The following is an 18221-nucleotide window of genomic DNA, read 5'->3' on the forward strand; positions in this document are numbered from 1 at the left end:
AAATTCCCAACCCAGAGTTCAAATCCACCTCTCCTGCATTGCGAGTGGATTCTTTACCACTGAGCCCACAGGGCTTCCACTGAGCTACCTGGGAGACCCAGGTTTGATCCGTGTGTTAGGAAGATCCCCTGGAGAAGGCAGTGGCAACCCACTCTGGTATTCTTGTGTGGGAAATTCCATGGAAAAAGGAACCTGATGGGCTACAGTCCATGGGGTTGCAAAAGAGTTGAAGATGACTTAGTGACTGAACAACAGCAGCAGTGATATGTGGCTATCAGTTCAGTTCAGTTGCTCAGTCAGGTACTCCTCTTTGCGACCCTGTGGCTAGTGGCTACTAAAATATGCAGTTAGAATTTAATGTCCTTCTAAACTGAGGTTCAAGAAAAGGGACTTCCCTAGTGGTCCAGTGGTTGAGAGTCAAGTTGGGGAACTCACGTGGTGTGAGTCCACGTGCCACGACTACTGAAGCCTTGCACCATAGCTAAGACCCAACGCAGCCAAATAAATAAATATTTTTTTAAAACAGAAAAATGTCTCTCTTTTTTGTCCACATTTTCAGACAAAAACTCGAGTGTATTTACCATCAACAAACCCTCACTGAGCAAATTGCTAAAAGGTGTATTTCAGGATGTAAGAAATTTAATTCAGAAGGAAGAAGGAATGAAAGCAAATTAGTCAACTTGATAATAAATCTAAATAAACATTGGCCATATGAAACATCCATAATGATGTCAAATTTAACATTATAAATAAAATAGTAAGACTTAGACTTGGATAGATGGTAGGAGTAAAGCAACTTACAGGTTTGATTCTATTTATGAGAATGATTGGTTTCTTGACCTTAAAGTTTGTAATGGTAATCACAAAACAAAAATAGAGAAAATGTGAAACTTCCAATCTGGTGGATTCAAAGGAGAGTAAATAACTCAATTCATGAAAAGGGAGACAAAGTACTGAGCTTCAAATTGACTTACTGGTTGGTTGGTTTCTTTAAGCCTTTATAAGGAATATGGAAAGTTTTGTGGATTAAAAGCTTTTGAGTAAATCTTGATATAGTCTCTGCAGCTTTTAAAAGACCAAAGCCTAACTTGTCTCTCTGTATTACATTCCTAGTTATTTACAATCATAATTTTCTTGATTAACAGGGTTTACTAGTTGTCTTTGACATGCTATGTCTTGTCCTGCCTTCATAAAGCCAGAATGAACAGGTTCTTCAAGTTAAATGTGTTTGAACCAGATACAATTACCGCATATATGTTCCCTGGAAACAAACTATAAAACCTGAAATTAATTTAGTATCTAGCATTCTTAAAATGAATAATGTGGGTTAACAAGTGTATAAGGCCCTTGTAAACCATCCCTCCTCCACAACTATTGTCAATATACTATGTTTTGATTTTAAATTCTTTTGGCTCTAGATGTGAAAAACAGGCCATTTTATAAGCTTAAAGAATCATACATTTAGAGATGAAATCAGCTACAGGTCATGCTCTCTAGCCCCTTCTTTGCTGACAAATATATATTTACTATATATTTTTTTAAATTTAATACAGGAATTTTTCCAGTCAGGTATAGTTGGCAGCATTATTCTTAATTGTACTGTCTAATGAATTTTATAAATGTTCATAGTTGTATAACCACAGCCTCGATTGTTTCTAGCACCCCAGAAGGTTTCTCCTGCTTCCTCTTAATCAATTCTTGGTTACCAAGAGTAATCATGATTATGACATAAATAAGTTTTTAAAAATCTAATTTTAAGCATCCTATAAATAGAATCATGCAGTGTGGACTCTTGTGTGTCTGACTTCTTTCACTCAACATTTTGACAGATTTTTCCACATTATCTACTAAACTTTTTAAGGAAAACATTTTACAATTCTCACATTTCTTTTCTCAAATATAGAAATTAGGGGGTTTTATGCTTGTATCATTTAGTGACAAGTAAAGATTTTTCTGTGCTGGGGTGATGTGTACCAGTTATGATTAACATTTTTACAAGAGATTCTAATATTTCCTTTTGAAAGATAGATGTTTACCATTTAAATAAGCCTCCTCCCTCCTTTTCCCTTTGAGAAGGAAAATTTCTTTCAAAAAGGAGGGTGATCATCTAAAGAGCCACAGAGAATAGCATTAGTGAGCATAAAATATTTTTGATAAGTAGCTACAGATCATGTTTATATGGAATCATGTCACCGTAAATAAAGCCAGTTCCTCTCTGGAACACTATCTATTTCCTTCCACTGCAGGCTGAAAATATACAGTGATCTTCATTGACCTTTTCATCTCGTTCTTCAAAAATAAATGACAGTCACCCTTGGAATTATTGGTTTTCCAGTCTTTGTATAAATTCCAGGTCCTTCAAACGTAAAGAGAAGTTGCTGAGTTCATCTTTTAAATTTTGTGTTCTTTTTTTCTCCTGGCTTTATGCAGATAGCAAGGGTGGAGGATCTTTAACGTGAAACTTTGTATTGGCTAGAAACCCCAAAACATCTACTGGGTAAAAGGCCTTTACCATATAACTTACATCCATTTGCTGATTTCTTCAGTTATAGTTTATTTTGTCTGGCAGAACACAGTGCAGCAGTTGTGTGGTCGACAAAGGCTGTCCTGAAGTTTTTAGGTGGCAGCCCAAACACCAGTGCTTTAAGCAGCTGAGCACTGAATTCCAGGGTTGCATGACAAAATTGTTAAATTCACAATGAAAGTCAAGTTTTTAAATAGATTTTCCCATTCGGGATTAACATTTTTACAACTGTGGAATGGAATATTCAAATAAGATATGACTTGTGCATTTTAAGAAAGAAACCACCTTCAAGCAAATGTGTCTCTTGGAAGTCCACAGCCTAAAATAACATAGACATAAGAAACAGTTTTGCTGTCAAAGCTTAAACTCTCCTTGGGGAAATAAAAATTGGTATTAATCCCAGGATCTTTTCCATGTACTGGTTGTGTGCTTAATACCACATTGACATTTCAGACAGGGTAGAAGAGATCAAAGTGGCTCACCCCAAGGCTTAAACAGATACAACGTAGATATTCATTGGCTGTAAGCAAGTATCAGAAAAGAAGCAAAGTGCATCGGAAGTTCATTTGTAGTTTGCTTTCCTTTGGGAACAAGATAGAAAAAAGTCAAAGATAATTTTATTAGCTGCATAAGGCAATTTATTTCTAAGTTCTCAATCAATGACATCCTCAGTTCCGTGCCATTTATTCTGCTTCCTCCTTATAAATAGAGAAGAGCTATTTAAGTCTCACTTCTAGTCTAAAATTATTTCTGATAGTCATTCTGCCTTTCTAAATCAAAGTGACTTTATTATAATTTGATAAAAATAGTTACTTGTAAAACTTTCTGGCTTACCATATCTCTTATTAAATGCCTCATTTGTGGCTTTATAAGTTAAAAGGAAATTTCAGCATTAAGGAAGGATATAAAGTCATACATATTCTATCTCATGATATCCTTAGTAATAGTTAATTGACATAGAAATGGAGCCATGTGCAAGGTCAAGTTGCAACTTACTTGAGCTATGGTACCATTTTATTGACTCTAATAAGGGCATTGATTCTTATTTGTCTGTTAGGTAGATTGATGTGCCCATCTGAATCCCCAGGAAGCTTTTGGAAAGTACTGTGTAGAGTCCTGTACCCAGTCTCCAGAATTCACACAAAAATCCTGTGTTTTAGGAGAGAGAAGGCCTCTGTGCTTTCTCAGTTACCCCAAAGCCATCAAAATCAGAGACTTTGTGAATATTTGTCAAAAAAGCTGACACTTCCTTTCCTCACACTTGAAAATGTAACTGCAAGTAATAAAGATTGGAGAATAAAAAGAAGATGCAGAGTTAAAGTTCTTGATGTTCAAAAGTTGAAAGAAAACTTTTCTTTATAATAGTCAAAATAATATTTGTTTTTGTGAACTGTAAAATGTAAATTGTTAAGTTGTTGTCTGAGAGCAGGGCAGAAGTATGTTTTTAAGACGTTGGACTAGTGGTCTAGAGTTAGCATTGTAAACAAATTCATATTAAGTATTGCAATTACCTTATCATAATGTCATTATACTTGATTTTTTTTGGACATTTATATTTCCTATTCTTAGGCCTCTTATATTCTAGAAGAAGTGTGTGAAACAGAGTTACAAAAGCATTATGTTCAGTATTTTGGCATATAATTTGAGGTGTGCAGTTTTTATTAATGAGGATAAAGAAGATTGGTGAGAAAGGTGAATGCTGAAGAAAAATGAGAGAGGGAAAAGTTAATATGTTAAAGGAACAATGTGGGCTGTTTCTTAAGAATATAATAAGAATGCAATGGAAAAATGTTTCTGCAGCTGTTTCCTTAATGCTGATCAGGTGGCCAAGGAGATTTGCTGAAAAGAAGGACAAATCCTTTGATACTTGCTGCCTTCTATTCATATTGTTCATTTAAGCCCTGTTGCTTTTAATAGTCATAACCAATTTAGTTTTACTAAGATAGATTATATGTATATCTTATATATATGTGCGTATGTGTTGTTCATTCGCTAAGTTGTGTCCAACTCTTTGTGACCCCGTGGACTGCAGCACACCAGGCTCCTCAGTCTTCCGCTATCTCCACGAATTTGTTCAAATTCATGTCCATAGAGTCGGTAATGCCATCCAACCATCTCATCTTCTGCCCCTCCTTCTCCTTTTGCCCTCCGTCTTTCCTAGCATCAAGGTCTTTTCCAATGAGTCAACTCCATATCAGATGGCCAAAGTAATCACGAAAGTAATTTTATATATACATATATATAAATCTTTTTTTTAAATTGGAATATAGTTAATTTAGTGTTATGTTGGTTTTTAGTGTACAGCAGAGTATTTTGGTTACACATATACATATGTTCATTATCTTTTTAAGATTCTTTCCTCATATAGGTATCTCAGAATATTTAATAGAGCTCAGTATTCTGGCCTGGAGAATTCCATGGACTGTATAGTCCATGGCGTTACAAAGAGTCAGATGCACTGAGCAATTTTCACTTTCACTTTTCCTGTGCTAAAGAGTAGATTCTTGTACTATCTGTCTTTCATATAGTAGTATGTTTGTGTGTTCATCCCAGGCTTCTGATTTATCCGCCCCCCCCACCCATGTGTCCCCTTTGGTTATCATAAGTTTATTTGGGATATCTCTGTTTCTGTTTCTTCTTTAAACAAATTAGATTTCACATATGAATGATATCATATGAGATTTTGTCCTTCTCTGTCTGACTTGCTTCACTTAGTGTGGCAGTCTCTGGGTTCATCCTTACTGCTGCAAATGGCATTATTTCATTCTTTTTTGTGGCCAAGTAATATTCCACTGTGTATGTGTACCGCATCTTCTTTATCCAGTTCTCTGTTGATGGGCATTTAGGTTGCTTCCATGCCCTGGCTATTGTAAATAGTGCTGCAGTGAGCATCAGGGTATATACATCCTTTCAAATTACAGTTTTCTCTGGATATATGCCCAGAATTGAAATTACTGGGTCATATGGTGAAACTCCAGTATTTTGGCCACCGGATGCAAAGAGCTGATTCATTTGAAAAGACCCTGATGGTGGGAAAGATTGAAGGCGGGAGGAGAAGGGGACGACAGAGGATGAGATGGTTGGAAGGCATCACCGACTCAATGGACATGAGTTTGAGCCAACTCTGGGAGTTGGTGATGGACAGGGAGGCCTGGAGTGCTGCAGTCCATGGGGTGGCAAAGAGTCAGACATGACTGAGCCACTGAACTGAACTGACAGTAACTGTATTTTTAGTTTTTAAAGGAACTTCCATATTGTTCTCCACAGTGGCTCTACCAATTTACATTCCCTCCAACATTGTAGGAGGGATCCATTTTCTCTACATCCTCTCCAGCATTTATTGTTTGTAGGTTTTGTTGTGATGACCATTCTGACTGGTGTGAGGTGATAACCTCATTGCAGTTTTGATTCGCATTTCTGTAATAACTAGTGATGTTAAACATCTTTTCATGTATTTGTTGGCCATCTGAATGTTGTCTTTGGAGAAATGTCTATTTAGGCCTTCCATGCATTTTTTGATTGGGTTGCTTGTTTTTTTTGTTTTTGTTTTTGTTTTTTTTGACCTAGAACTACACGGGCTGTTGGTATATTTTGGAAATTAATCCCTTGTCTGTTGCTTCGTTTGCAAATATTTTCTCCCATTCTGAGGGTTGCCTGTCTTTCTGTTTTGTTTATGGTTTCATTTGATGTGCAGAATCTTTTAAGTTTAATTAGATCCCATTTGCTTATTTTTGGTTTTTTTTCCCCATCACTTTAGGAAGTGGCTCGAAAAAGATACTGCTGCAATTTATGTCAGAGTGTTCTGCCTGTTTTCGTCTTACAGTTTTATAGTATCCAGCCTTACATTTACATCTTTGATCCATTTTAAGTTTATTTTTGTGTGCATGGTGTTATAGAGTGTTCTGATTTCATTCTTTTTCATGTAATTACCCACTTATTGAATAGACTGTTTTTTCTCTATTGTGTATTTTTGCCTCTTTTGTTATAGGTTAATTGACCATAGGTGCATGAGTTAATTTCTGGGCTTTCTATTCTGTTTCATTGATCTGCACTTTTGTTTATGTGCCAGTACCATAATGTTTGGATTGCTGTAGCTTTGTAGTATAGTCTTAAGTCATTCCTCCAGCTCTGTTTTTGTTTCTCAGGGTTGCTTTGGCTCTTTGGGGTCTTTTATGTTTCCATATAAATTTTAGAATTTTTTGTTCTCATTGTGTCATTGGTAATTTGATAGGGATTACATTGAATCTGTAGATTGCCTTGGATACTATAACCATTTTGACAATATTGATTCTTCCAATCCAAGAACAAGGTATATTCTTCCATCTGTGTTGTCTCCAATTTCTTTTATCAGCACCTTATAGTTTTTATGAGTAGAAGTCTTTTGTCTCTTTAGGGAGGTTTATTCCTAGGTATTTTATTCTTTTTGATGCAGTGGTAAATGGGATTATGTCTTTAATTTCTTTTTCTTATCTTCTGATGTTAATATATAAGAATATGAGAGATTTGTGTATATTTTGTATCCTGAAACATTGTTGAATTTATTGATGAGCTCTGGTAGTTTTCTGGAACTATGTTTAGGTTTTTCTATGTATAACGTCATGTCATCTGCAAACAATAACAGTTTTACTTCTTTTCCAATTTGTATTCCTTTTATTTCTTTTTCTTGTTTGATTACTGTGGCTAGGACTTCCAAAATTATGTTGAATAAAAGTGATGACAATGGGCATCTTTGCCTTGTTCCTAATCTTAAAGGAAAATTTCTCAACAGCTTTTCACTGTTGAAAATGATGTTAGCTGTGGGTTTGTCGTATGTGGCCTTTATTATATTGAGGTTCATGCATGCAAAGTTACTTCTGCTGCTGCTGCTGCTAAGTTGCTTCAGTCGTGTCTGACTCTGTGCGACCCCATAGATGGCAGCCCACCAGGCTCCCCTGTCCCTGGGATTCTTCAAGCAAGAACACTGGAGTGGGTTGCCTTCCACTCCAATGTGGAAGGAATTCCCTTCTCCGAGGAATTCCCTTCTCCAGTGTGTGAAAGTGAAGCCACTCAGTTGTGTCCGACTCTTAGCAACCCCTTGGACGGCAGCCTACCAGGCTCCTCCGTCCATGGGATTTTCCAAGCAAGAGTACTGGAGTGGGGTGCCATTGGTCAGTTGTGTCCAATTCTTTGTGATCCTATGGACCGTAGCTTGCCAGGCTCCTCTGTCCATGGGATTCTCCAGGCAAGAATACTGGAGTGGATTGCCATTTCTTTCTCCAACTTTGTTGAGGCGTGTTTCCTCTTCCCTGGTGGCTCAGACGGTAAAGCGTCTGTCTACAATGTAGGAGACCCGGGTTCAATACCTGGGTCAGGACGATCCCCTGGAGAAGGAAATGGCAACCCACTCCAGTACTATTGCCTTGAAAATCCCATGGACAGAGGAGCCTGGTAGGCTACAGTCCATGGGGTTGCAAAGAATCAGACACGACTGAGCGACTCCACTCCACTTAAGTTTCCTCTGTTCCCACTTTCTGGATATATTTTATCTTAAGTGAGTATTGAATTTTGTTAAAAACTTTCTGTATCTGTTGAGATGATCATATGGTTTTTTATTCTTCAGTTTGTTAATGTATTACACTGATTGATTCACAGATATTGAAGAATCTTTGCATACCTGGAGTTAATTGTATTTGATCATGGTGTACAGTTTTTTTAACATGTTGTTGGATTTGGTTTGCTAGTATTTTGTTGAAGATTTTTGCATCTATGTTCATCAGTGATACTGGCCTGTAGTTTTCTTTTTTGGTGGTATCTTTTTCTGATTTAGGTAACAGGGTGACGGTGGCCTCATAGAATCAGCTTGGGAAGTCTTCCTCTGCAATTTTTTGGAAGAGTTTCAGAGGTATAGATGTTAACTCTTCTTGAAATGTTAATAGAATTTGCCTGTGACATCCTCTTGTCCTGGACTTTTGCTTGTTGGAAGTATTCTAATTACTGTTTCAATTTCAGTACTTGTATTGGTCTGTTCATTTTCTATTTCTTGCTGGTTCAGTCTTAGAAAGTTGTCTCTCTCTAAGAATTTGTCCGTTTCTTTCTGATTGTCCACTTTATTGGACTAGTTGTTTATGATCCTTTGTATTTCTGTGGTATCAGTTGCAACTTCTTTTTCATACCTAATTTTATTTATTTGAATCCTTTCCCCGTCCTTTTTTTTTTTTTTTTTTTGGTTCCAGTGAATCTTAAATGATTTAATCACAAAGCTTTACCATTAGTGAAAGTGAAATTGCTAAGTCGTGTCCGACTGTTTGTGACCCCATGGACTGTAGCCCACCAGGCTTCTCCATCCATGGGATTTTCCAGGCAAGAATACTGGAGTGGGTTACCATTTCCTTCTCCAGGAGATCTTCCCGACCCAGGGATTGAACCCGGCTCTCCCACATTGTAGGCAGACACTTTTTAACTGTCTAAGCCACCAGGAAAGTCCTAAAATATAGAGGATTTATTCTAAACTATGTATTTTTCTGTTTGTGCATTGTTACACCAGATCATTGACTTAACACTGTGTGTCTTTTTTTAATGCACCTGTGAGCTGAGTTTATGAGTGAATTCTGTATGAGAGAATGACTTCATCAGATCCTTCAGAGTTTGAAACAGTGGACTCTGCATAGATTTTTGCCAAGTACTGTAATAGAACATGTGTGTGTGCTCAGTTGCTCAGTCATGTCTGACTCTGTGACCCCACGGACTGTAGCCTGCCAAGTTCCTCTGTCCATGGAATTTTTCAGGCAAGAATACTGGGATGGGTTGCCATTGGATCTTCCAGAGTCAAGGATCATACCTGCATCTCTTGTGTCCCCTGCATTGGCAGAGGACTTCTTTACCACCGAGCAACCCGGGAAGCTCATAATATGTGCTTAAATAGACCAAAGGATTTTTCAGGTCAAAATGGTTTCATTGTTATTCTGAGTTTTTAGATGATTTCCTGATACTTTCAGTTCTTTTGCCTTATCATATTTGTTACCCAGTTACGATCATTTCTCTAATTTTATACTGTAATTGGAGGGCCAAAAAATGAAATGCAGTGGACAATCTAAAGGAAATGAGAAGATCCCTCAGTGCAGGGAAAATGTGTAGATATGTCTTAGTTGAAAGGCACATCAGAAAGAAGTGCTAAGATGTTTCTTTGCATATCAGATTTCTGCTTATTTCTAAGTTTGCCTCTAACTGCATAATGTTTTGAGTAAGCAGCTTTTTCTGAGGAATGTTGGTGAAAGCCTTTAAATAGAATCGTTTGAGTACTGAAATCGGTTCACATCAAGGTTTACTCTTTCATAACAACAGCTTTCTTGAGGACAGTCATCACACAACTAAAACATTAGGGAACACCAAATTACAAGCTTCTGGAATTCTGTTTTTAAATCTTCTTTTGTTAGCATTCTTTGAGGGATTTTGAATACATTTGCCTTAAATTCTTTCTCTCTTAGTTAGACAAGGAGGGTGAATTAGACAGATTTTAGCCAGGACTCTTAAGTTTCCTCACATGAAGGTTTGCATAACCCTTTAAATTATTAAAAAATATATTTTGTGGTTTGTTTTCTAAAGAACGTGGTGCTTAAATGTTGTGTGTGTGTGTTGGGAATTTGACAACAGTGTAGTTTGTTGTCATAGCTGCTTTAACTTTATTACCAGACATTTAAAAATTGAACTTGAGAACAGTGATAATATTTGTGTCATTTCTTTGTATGTATTTTTTGACAAGTAAAAATATGACCCACCTTGGTAATTGTGTTTCTCACTGCTCTCTACCATTCCTCTGCTCCAGGTTCTTGCTGTTCCTTGTACAAATTTAATAATTTCCTGACCACATACTTTTGCCTTGGCCGCCTCTTTTTGGAATCTCCCCCTTCAGTTCAGTTCAGTCGCTCAGTCGTGTCCGACTCTTTGCGACCCCATGAATCGCAGTACGCCAGGCCTCCCTGTCCATCACCATCTCCCGGAGTTCACTCAGACTCGTGTCCATCGAGTCTGTGATGCCATCCAGCCATCCCATCTTCAGTTGTCCCCTTCTACTGCCCCCAATCCCTCCCATCGTACACATTTTAAAGGCACATACAAAAAAAAAATTAATTCTCTCTTCATTGTTACTGAAGTAATTTCCTCTAAATCCTCTTTTATATTCTTTTTTCCCTTTTAGATACCTTGTACTTACAGTCTTATTTTTATTTTTTTAATACTTTTTATGTTTCCAATAATACTATGGACTCTGTCAGCAATGGACATGAATTCGAGCAAACTCCAGAAGATAGTGGAGGACTGAGGAACCTGGCATGCTGCAGTCTATGGGATCGCAGTGTCGGACACAACTTAGTGACTAAACAACAACAACTGTGAGCAAATGACTTGAAGTTTCGTGAATATTATGTTTAGATATAAAAAGTGAAAGTGAAGTTGCTCAGTCATGTCCGACTGTTTGCGATCCCGTGGACTGTAGCCTACCAAGCTCCTCCGTCCATGGGATTCTCCAAGCAAGAACACTGGAGTGGGTTGGCATTTCCTTCTCCAGGGGATCTTCCAGACCCAGGGATCGAACCTGAGTCTCCTGCACTGCAGGCAAACATTTTACCCTCTTAGCCATTTAGATATATGTACTACTTAAAATAATGGTATACTTTAGATGTTCAGTAAAAACTAACAAAAATCTATTGTTTAAAGCAAAAATTGAAAGATACATTTCTTGTCAGTGTAGTTTTTTTGACCTTCATTGTGCTGATAAGTGAATAAACAAACCTGTTAATTTCAAAGCTATAAGCAATTGTAGATAACTTTTACCTGCAGCAGCTTCTGTTGTGTGCCACCGTGTAAAGAGGAGGGTAGAGTCAGTCTGTTGCCTGGGGCAGGGAGGAAGAGTGTGGTGGAGGTTTAGTCTCTAAGTCATGCCAAACTCTTTCAGTCCTATGGACTGTGACCTGCTAGTCTTCTCTCCACATGGAATTTCCCAGGCAGGAACACTGGAGTGGGTTGCCACACCCTCCTCCAGGTGGTCCTCCTGACCCAGGAATCGAACCCACGTCTCTTGCAGTGCAGGCACTCTCCTACATTGAGCCACCAGAGGTCTGAGTGGATACCAGCACCAAGAATGGTGGGACATGACAGAGCATTTAGACTTCAGGATGGCACTCCTCCTTCTGTATTAGCTGTGATCCCTAATAATTTATAAATTCAAATGGCAATAAGTATACCAGAAATCAAAATTCTGTCCCCAGATAAGGCTGACAGGAACTAGGCATGAGAGTTGGAATTTCAACTTCCTCTCTTAAGTTCAGGATTGGATGCTGGGCCACTTGATAGAAAGACTGTTAAGTAAACAATTAAAATGGTGTAGTGGAGCTTGACAGTGATGCACAGAAGAATTGTAAGAGAGAGATTGCGATGCCATACTTGTGTGGATGCCCCAGAAAAGAACAGCAAGCTGGAAGGAAAGCCTGAGAAGGAGCAGTTGGTCTTAATGTTGGAGTAGCCCAAGGTGCAATCCTTGTTCTTGATTTCTTTTCGATCTTAAAACTGACTTTTTGTTCATCTCATCCAGTTACAGGGTTTTCAATACCATCTCTTAGGGCAATGACTCCCAAAATATATCTCCAGTTCAGATCTTTCTCCTAGACTTGAGATCCAACTGCCTCCTTGACACCTCCATTTGAATATGTAACAGATATCTTCAACTTAATAGGTCCCAAAGCAAAGTTGAATTCCTACCACTGTCTGCCAGCCCTGCCTCAGCAACCTATGCTATTCCTATAGTCTCCTCACTCTCAGTTGATGACACACCATCCTTCCTGTTACTGAGACCAAAATCTTGGAGTCATTCTGATTCTCCTCTTTCTCACTCCACATCCAGTCTGTCAAGAAATTCTTATTGTAAGTGTCTCTGAAATACACTCACGTTCTAACAGGTTCTCACTACCACTGTGGCTCCAGGCCATCATCATCTTGTACCAGGTATCAGTGCATTGCCTTCAGAATTGTTCTGGTGTTTGTTCCATTTGGGTGTTCCTGGTGGCTTCCCTGGTAAGGAATCAGCTTGCAGTGTGGGAGACCCAGGTTCAATCCCTGGATCAGGAAGATCCCCTGGAGAAGGGAATGGCCTTTAGTTGCTAATTTGAAAGAATTGATCATAGGCTATTTTATTATGTCTGCGACACACATGAAATCTCAATATTATGAATAGCAAGGTTTGGCAAAGAAAATATTGTTCGACCCGGTTTGAGTTCTCTGACTGAATTTTGTGGTATTTGTGCATGAGATACCCAAGAAGAAGCTTTAAAAAGGAAATGTGTAAAGTGGCTGAAAAGTAACAGTATACCTAGGCTTAACAGCTATGAGGATTCATTGAAACTTATTTTGCCATGAGGATTGTGAGTCTTGTTCTTAGCAACCTGAGGTGTGGTTGAGTTGCCATACTAGGACCACTGGTCTGTAACTGGGCTTCAGGGCAGCACAAGGCACACTGACTGAATAAAGATACATTCAAACACTTTTCTCTTCCTTGGCACAATTATTAAAGACATGTTTCAAATTCATAAGAATGCAGGAGAGGGTGTAGTTGCCTTTTTACCCTTCAAAGGAGAAATGAATTTTAATAGTTTAGTTTTTTATCAACATAAGTCAAATTCTGATGATTAGAATCTTGACCACAGGTAGAGGTGTAAAAGTCAAAAAAGATCAGTGATTCTCTTCTAATAGAAGTTGATTTTAGGAAAATATACTTACTGTATATTTGATAAGCTAGTCCATAAACTTCTGTCAGTTTCTTATGATTTGAGTTAGGTAGCAATATAACCCATTAAGATCAAATAATAATGTCACTGTTTGTCAGAGGCCTTTTGTGACTTTCCTGTAGAGATTTCTTGAGTCTGTAACTCAGTTTCATTTAGCAGTTACCTTGAAACCTATATTAATTTCCTTTTGAAATGTGAGGTCAAAATAAAATTCCCTCTAATAAGTCTGTTTTTTATTGAGCCTAATGTATATAGTTTTACTTTTAAAGGAAGCCTGCTAAAATTAAAATCTAAGGATTTTTTAAAAACCACTCTAAACTGAACTCTTAGGTGCCAATATAAACATCTCAACAAAACAAAATTAATGACCTCATTGATCCCATGTAGTAGTGTAGAAGCTATCTGAAATTCTACTGAAATGGTGAACAAATGGAAACTAGACAAATATACATATTGATGCAGAAAAAGAGATTTTCATTTTAGCTGGAAACTTCTACTATTTCTAAATCTGATGAACTCTCAAGGGAATTAGTTTCTGTCCATTTCAGGAATCTATACTATAAATCAGGGACTCAACCTGGGATCCATAAATGGGCTCTAAGGAGATCCATGAACACCTTTTGCTTATAGGGTTTTATATTTATGGGCAGTTTCCTTGAAAGGGTTTCGTGATCATAGTTTTCACCAAATCCTCAAAGGAATCCGTGATCCCTTCCCCTACCACCAACATGTAAGGACTATTGATTCTTATTCATATCTCTGTATCATTGTGATGGAGTATTGGAACCAAGTTCAATCTTGTGGCTAAAAATGAACCTTCTCTAGTTTCTCAGCTCTGCCATCTAGTCTAAGTTTGAAAGACTAAGCCAGATCCAGATCCGTGGTTGTTGATAATGCTAACAGTAGTGGATGCATGAAACCTTGTCTCTTTTTATGGCATGTTGATTTAGTTTATGTAACTGCATGTTACCTGTGACTATGCTCAGATATTCATTTGAGTGATCTATAATTGCTTAATTTTAAACACCTATCCTTTTTTTTTTTTTTTTTTTTCTTTTCATTCTGTGCGGTTACAAAGCAGTAAGCATAGCTGACCCTGCTGCTCTTGGCTTCATCATTTCTCCATGGTCTCTGCTGCTACTGCCATCTGGCAGTGTGTCATTTACAGATGAAAATATTTCCAATCAGGATCTTCGTGCATTCACTGCACCAGAGGTTCTTCAGAGTCAGTCACTCACTTCTCTCTCCGATGTTGAAAAGGTAACATTAAGTCTTTTTTTTCATTTTGGCTTGATTTTGTTTTGGTGGGTGTAAGAAAAGTAGACACTGGGCTACCCTACTTCAGCCCCCTGAAAAACACTCATTGAATTCTAAATAATCATGAAATCACTTATATATGGAATCTAAAAAATACAACAAACTAGTGAATAAAACAAAAAGGAAACAGACTCGCAGATACAGAGAATAAACTAGTGATTACCAGTGGGGAAGGATAAGAAAAGGGGAGAGGAATAAGAGGTACAAACTATTAGGTATAGAACAAGCTATAAAGGTATACCGTACAACATGGGGAATATAGCCAAATATTTTATAGTAACTACAGATGGAGCATAACCTTGAAAAACTGTGAATCACTGTATTGTACATCTATAACTTATATCATATGGTGTAGTATTATACTATAAGTGAAAGTCGCTCAGTCGTGTCTGACTCTTTGTGACCCCATGGACTATACAATCCATGGAATTCTCTAGACCAGGATACTGGAATGGGTAGCCTTCTCCAGGGGATCTTCCCACCCGAGGGATCAAACTCAGATCTCCCGTGTTGCAGGCAGATTCTTTACCAGATGAGCCACCAGGGAAGCCCAAGAATACTGGAGTGGGCAGTTTCTCCCTTCTCCAGGGGATCTTCCTGACCCAGGAATTGAACCGGGGTCTCCTGCATTACAGGCGAGTTCTTTACCAGTTGAGCTACCAGGAAACCCCCCTGCTATTACAGTATGCTTCAACTAAAAAACAAAAGACCGTGTATTCCAAGAAGTTCATATTTATTTTAAGAATTCAAAGTAGTTTTATCAAAATGTATAGGTCTAAGAAAAAAAAACATGAAAAAAATGTGAGCCTTTATTAATTCAAGGTTTAAAATACTTATTAAAAGCCTGCTATGTATAAAACACTGTGCTTGTGAGGAAGATACAAAAATAACTAGAAGATAGATCCTGATCAATGTATATAGAACAATAAGGTAAATACAAATAAATGCTGTATAGAGGGATAGAGTTTAGAAGAGGAACAGTTTTCTGTTTAAAATGGTATGGCAGAGAAGGTTTTGTGTTGGCGTATGAAGAGTGACTAGAATTTAGAAGTCCATCCTAAAGAAAATCAGTCCTGAATATTCTTTGGAAGGACTGATGCTGAAGCCAAAACTCCAATACTTTGGCCACCTGATGTGAGGAACTGACTCATTTGAAAAGACCCTGATTCTGGGAAAGATTGAAGGTGGGAGGAGAAGGGGACGACAGAGGATGAGATGGCTGGATGACATCACCAACTTAACGGACATGAGTTTGCGTAAACTCCAGGAGTTGGTGATGGAGAGGGAGGCCTGGAGTGCTGCAGTCCATGGGGTCGCAAAGAGTTGGACATGACTGAGCGACTGAACTGAGAATTTAGAAAATTGAAAACAGGTAGGAATGGGGATTCCACTCAGGGTTGCTGTGCTGTGCCGTGCTGAGAGTCGGAGATTGTGCCCTCTGATGGGGAGTGTTTGGTCAGACGGGTTAGGCTGGAGCATCCCCTACGTGGAGGGCTATGGTTAAAGGGAGACAAGAGGTCAGAATGAAGAAGACAGTGAATACTAGAAACTTAAACTTTCTTCTGGGTTATATCTTTAGGAGAGTGATGTGATTTGTTACCTCCAAGTTTGATGCAAGTGGATAAATGAGATGAAAAACTATGTAGGAATCTAACTAGGGCATTTTAATAATCGAGGGAAAGAACTAAAAATTGTATAAGGCCTTGAGCATATAAAGGTGGGGATGATGGGGTTATACTGGAAACAAAGCTGAAAGAGTTTCACAGTTGATTTGATGAAACAGTGAAGAAGGAAAAGTTTATGATAGGAATAGCCAATCTGAGGATAGCAGTGCCATTGATATTTGAAGATCTAATTTCATTGTCAAGGCTCTGAAAAGAAATTTTGAAATAAATATGTATATTTTGTGTAGCAAGCTGTGATAATTTTTATTCATTTTTGGTCATACCACATGGCTTGTGAGATCTTAGTTCCCTGACTAGGGATTGAACCAAGGCCCTTGGCAATGAAGGCACAGTGTCCAAACCACTGGAGCACCAGGGAATTCCCAAGCTGTGATAACATAGATAGGGAACTTTGGAGAATTCAGAATTGGCTATAGATATCATTTCTCATATATCGGTGCATGTAAGTGCAAAAACTAACCTAATAATTTCCTAGTAGTAAAATTGTTAAGTCAGAATATGTGCATTTAAAATTTTGACATGTAGTTGACCCTTGAACAACTCTGATTTGAACTGCATGGACCCCCTCATGTGAATATTCTTCCCAATAGTAAATACTCCAGTACTACACGATCCTCAGTTGGTTGAATCTGCAGATGCAGAACCACTGATACAGAAAACCAAGCCTGCCTCTTCCACAGACTTTCTAATGTGAGAAAGATATCTTGATTTGAGCCACTGATTATATATCTGAAATAAGACTGACCAGAATTGGTAGAAAATCCAGTTTTATCTGCCTTTTATATTCCAAGAGCTGCTTAAGAATTTGGATGGTACATGCAAAGCAACCAGTGAATAGAAACCATAGCTATGAAGTGAAGGTAATGCTTAAGGCATTAACCCTAAGAAATTTCCCATTATGTGCAAGGAGGTATTTGCAAAGGACTTTGTTTAATACACAGTATGTACAGTGTTGGTAGTTTTATATCATGAAGGTGTTTATACTGGTAGTGTTTTATTAAACTGGATAGCATATGTATAGCTATGAATATTTAAATAGTGTGCATTCATTCTGTATATTCTGTGATTCCTTTAATAGTACGATTTTTAAAGATAGAAGTTAACTGGAATATTGGAGATAGGCATGATGTGTGTGTAAATTATTTAACCCTTGAGATTTCTGAGTCTTAACTGAGCTTCAGGATAACTAAAAAGCAATGAAATGATGTACTAAGTTTTGCGTGTCTGAGCACTTTAGGGGCAGCGTGTCCTTCGAACTGGGTTATCAGTCTCTCAGGCAGGTCTGGTGACCTAAGGAAAACTTAAGAATCTCTGCAGTAGAGTCACAAGTGTCTAAGTTTTAAAAACTGCTGCTGAATTATAAGTAAGTTTTCTCTAGTTAAGAAAAAATTTTGCACAAGTGTTTATGAATTCTTCCTGCAAGGTATTTAAAATCCGCAATTGAAGAACTGCTTAATAGGTGCATGAGTGCTTTTCTGACTTGCTAAGGGCTTTCCCAGTTTGCCCTGCGATGTCAGAATACCCAGACAGTAAACTTCCCATGTATTTAGGTACAACTGTTAGATCCTGAGTTTGGGAAAGTGATTGAAGCCTCCCTATTATTAGGCTACGTGTTCAGAATCAAGTGTTGGGGATGTGATAGGCGTTGTCCCATTCCTACAGAGTTGCCAACTATATTCTGACATCTTGAGAAAGAGGATGGTAAAGGCATTTCATAGTTTGCTGAGTTAAGGATATACCATTTTTAACTTGTTCTCAACAAATGCTTGCTATTGATAGTATATGAATTTTTAAAAATATATATGATACTTAAAGCCTAGCTTATGAATAATAATGAATACTTAGTAATATCTTGACCCATGAAAATGTTTCCTTCATTCAATGAAACTTGTTTTGTAAACTGCTTATTCAGTTATATGAAAAAAAGTTTACCTTACCATG

General features: G+C 37.8%; 1 protein-coding gene across 8 annotated transcripts in view; it reads left to right on the plus strand.

The window, feature by feature from the left end:
* Window positions 1-18221, plus strand: part of PTPN13 (protein tyrosine phosphatase, non-receptor type 13) — a 219810-nt gene that overhangs the window by 61656 nt on the left and 139933 nt on the right. For 5 of the 8 annotated variants that reach the window (XM_018049692.1, XM_018049694.1, XM_018049696.1 and 2 more), the window contains exon 3: window positions 14357-14538. In XM_018049692.1, the coding sequence (XP_017905181.1) occupies window positions 14357-14538 (182 nt within the window). The remainder of the gene's footprint in view (window positions 1-14356; window positions 14539-18221) is intronic. The other 3 variants (XM_018049693.1, XM_018049695.1, XM_018049699.1) reach the window with 1 other exon arrangement.

Source organism: Capra hircus, chromosome 6 (genome assembly GCF_001704415.2).
Source record: "Capra hircus breed San Clemente chromosome 6, ASM170441v1, whole genome shotgun sequence".
NCBI classification, from domain to species: domain Eukaryota; kingdom Metazoa; phylum Chordata; class Mammalia; order Artiodactyla; family Bovidae; genus Capra; species Capra hircus.